The sequence below is a fragment of the Pundamilia nyererei genome, unplaced genomic scaffold, assembly GCF_000239375.1.
Source record: "Pundamilia nyererei isolate P.nyererei 1_Seehausen unplaced genomic scaffold, PunNye1.0 scaffold00266, whole genome shotgun sequence".
NCBI lineage: Eukaryota > Metazoa > Chordata > Actinopteri > Cichliformes > Cichlidae > Pundamilia > Pundamilia nyererei.
In genome coordinates this window covers 523,649-525,018 of record NW_005187667.1, presented here as the reverse complement: position 1 = coordinate 525,018, position 1,370 = coordinate 523,649, and the positions used below count along the sequence as shown (strand labels likewise).

At 48.2% G+C, this 1,370-nt stretch overlaps 1 protein-coding gene across 1 annotated transcript in view; it reads right to left on the bottom strand.

The window, feature by feature from the left end:
* Positions 1-1,370, bottom strand: part of LOC102215222 (post-GPI attachment to proteins factor 2-like) — a 6,194-nt gene continuing 4,824 nt past the window's right edge. The window contains exon 4 of the mRNA XM_013915191.1: positions 1-297. Coding sequence (XP_013770645.1) covers positions 173-297 — 125 coding nt within the window. The 3' untranslated portion in view covers positions 1-172. The remainder of the gene's footprint in view (positions 298-1,370) is intronic.

The window sequence follows — 1,370 nt, the reverse complement described above, 5'->3', positions numbered from 1 at the left end:
TGCTGGAGCTCAGACTTCTTGTTCTGGTGGAGCACTAGCCGCACAGCAGCCGCATGACTGTTCAGATAACTGCATTAAAGACGCTCCAGCAGCTTGCAAACAGAAGATGGACACAGCCTTTAAACCCAGGTGTTTAAAAGCAACGATAGAAGAAGAACTCTCTGGGCGGAGCTCAGTGTCGTATCAGCGGCGTGGCCACGATCAGCTCTTTGCTGCCAAAGTCCCAGAAAGCCGTAAAGTGGAAGGCGATGTTGGAGGAGACCATCAGGTACTCGATGAAGGCGAACAAGGTGTAGACTGGAGAGACAGAGCAGACAGGTCAGTGTATCCGAGTTACAGCAGCGATGAAGAATCAGTTTTCACACCGTCTCTGTGAGGCTTCCAGACGAAGGTCGCTCCGGTCTGCAGCGCTGATCAAAGTGTAAGTCGTGGCACTTCCTGGTGACGTCTAAACTGTGCTCAGGCTGAGACTGCTGTCAATGAGAAGTTTGGGCCAGGCTGGACAACGCATCCGCGAGCAAACCAACGACTGAACCAACCAAACACCTGCTCGTCTGCAGCAGAGACCAGGGTCCGTCTCCATGGATACCAGCTGAAAGACTTGATGTCCAGACTGTTCTGGGTCCGATTCACGACCTCTGGTAGGAGATGTTCAAAACACCTCCTCCAGGAGGCACCATGTGACCTCTCTAATGCTGGCCATGCACTGAGCGAGTTTTGGCCCATTTTGAGACGATTGGGGATCGGCCGAGTTTCACCTTCATCGTGTAGTATACCTGGGGTAACGAGAAGCGATTAACACCCCACGACCACCCAAACATCAGTCGTATGGGTGTAAGAAAATCAAACCTGTTTGAAATCCTGTCGGACGCACAGTGTGACTCAGGTCGCATCAGAGCATCAAACAACAACAACAAACTTTATTTATACAGCACATTTAAAAACCAGTGGTGCACCAAAGTGCTTAACATGCAAAGAGTAAGATCAGTAACAGGGAGCAGGGCTCTAGAGTGCCACCAATTTGTTCGCATTTGTGACCAAATTTTTCAGTGGTGCGACTAAAAAAAAATATTTTTTTTTGCCTGTGTGCGCCCCTGTTTTGGTGTCGCAAAAAATATATATATATCTGTGCCCTTTTCTGTGTTGTCCACCAGAGACACATTTTGCCCCTATCGTGGACTAAACCAATCAGAGATAGTCAGGGGCGGGACCTCTCTGATTGGCCGTGGTCCAGTTGAAAGTGGAAGTGGGAGGTGAGTAGCTTGAATAAAGCGATATCAATTCATTAAATCCTGACTTTTAAATATACCTGTGTTTTTGCCAGAAACGCCAGATTCTCAGATTAAAGCTCACAAAACCATTTCAACAAC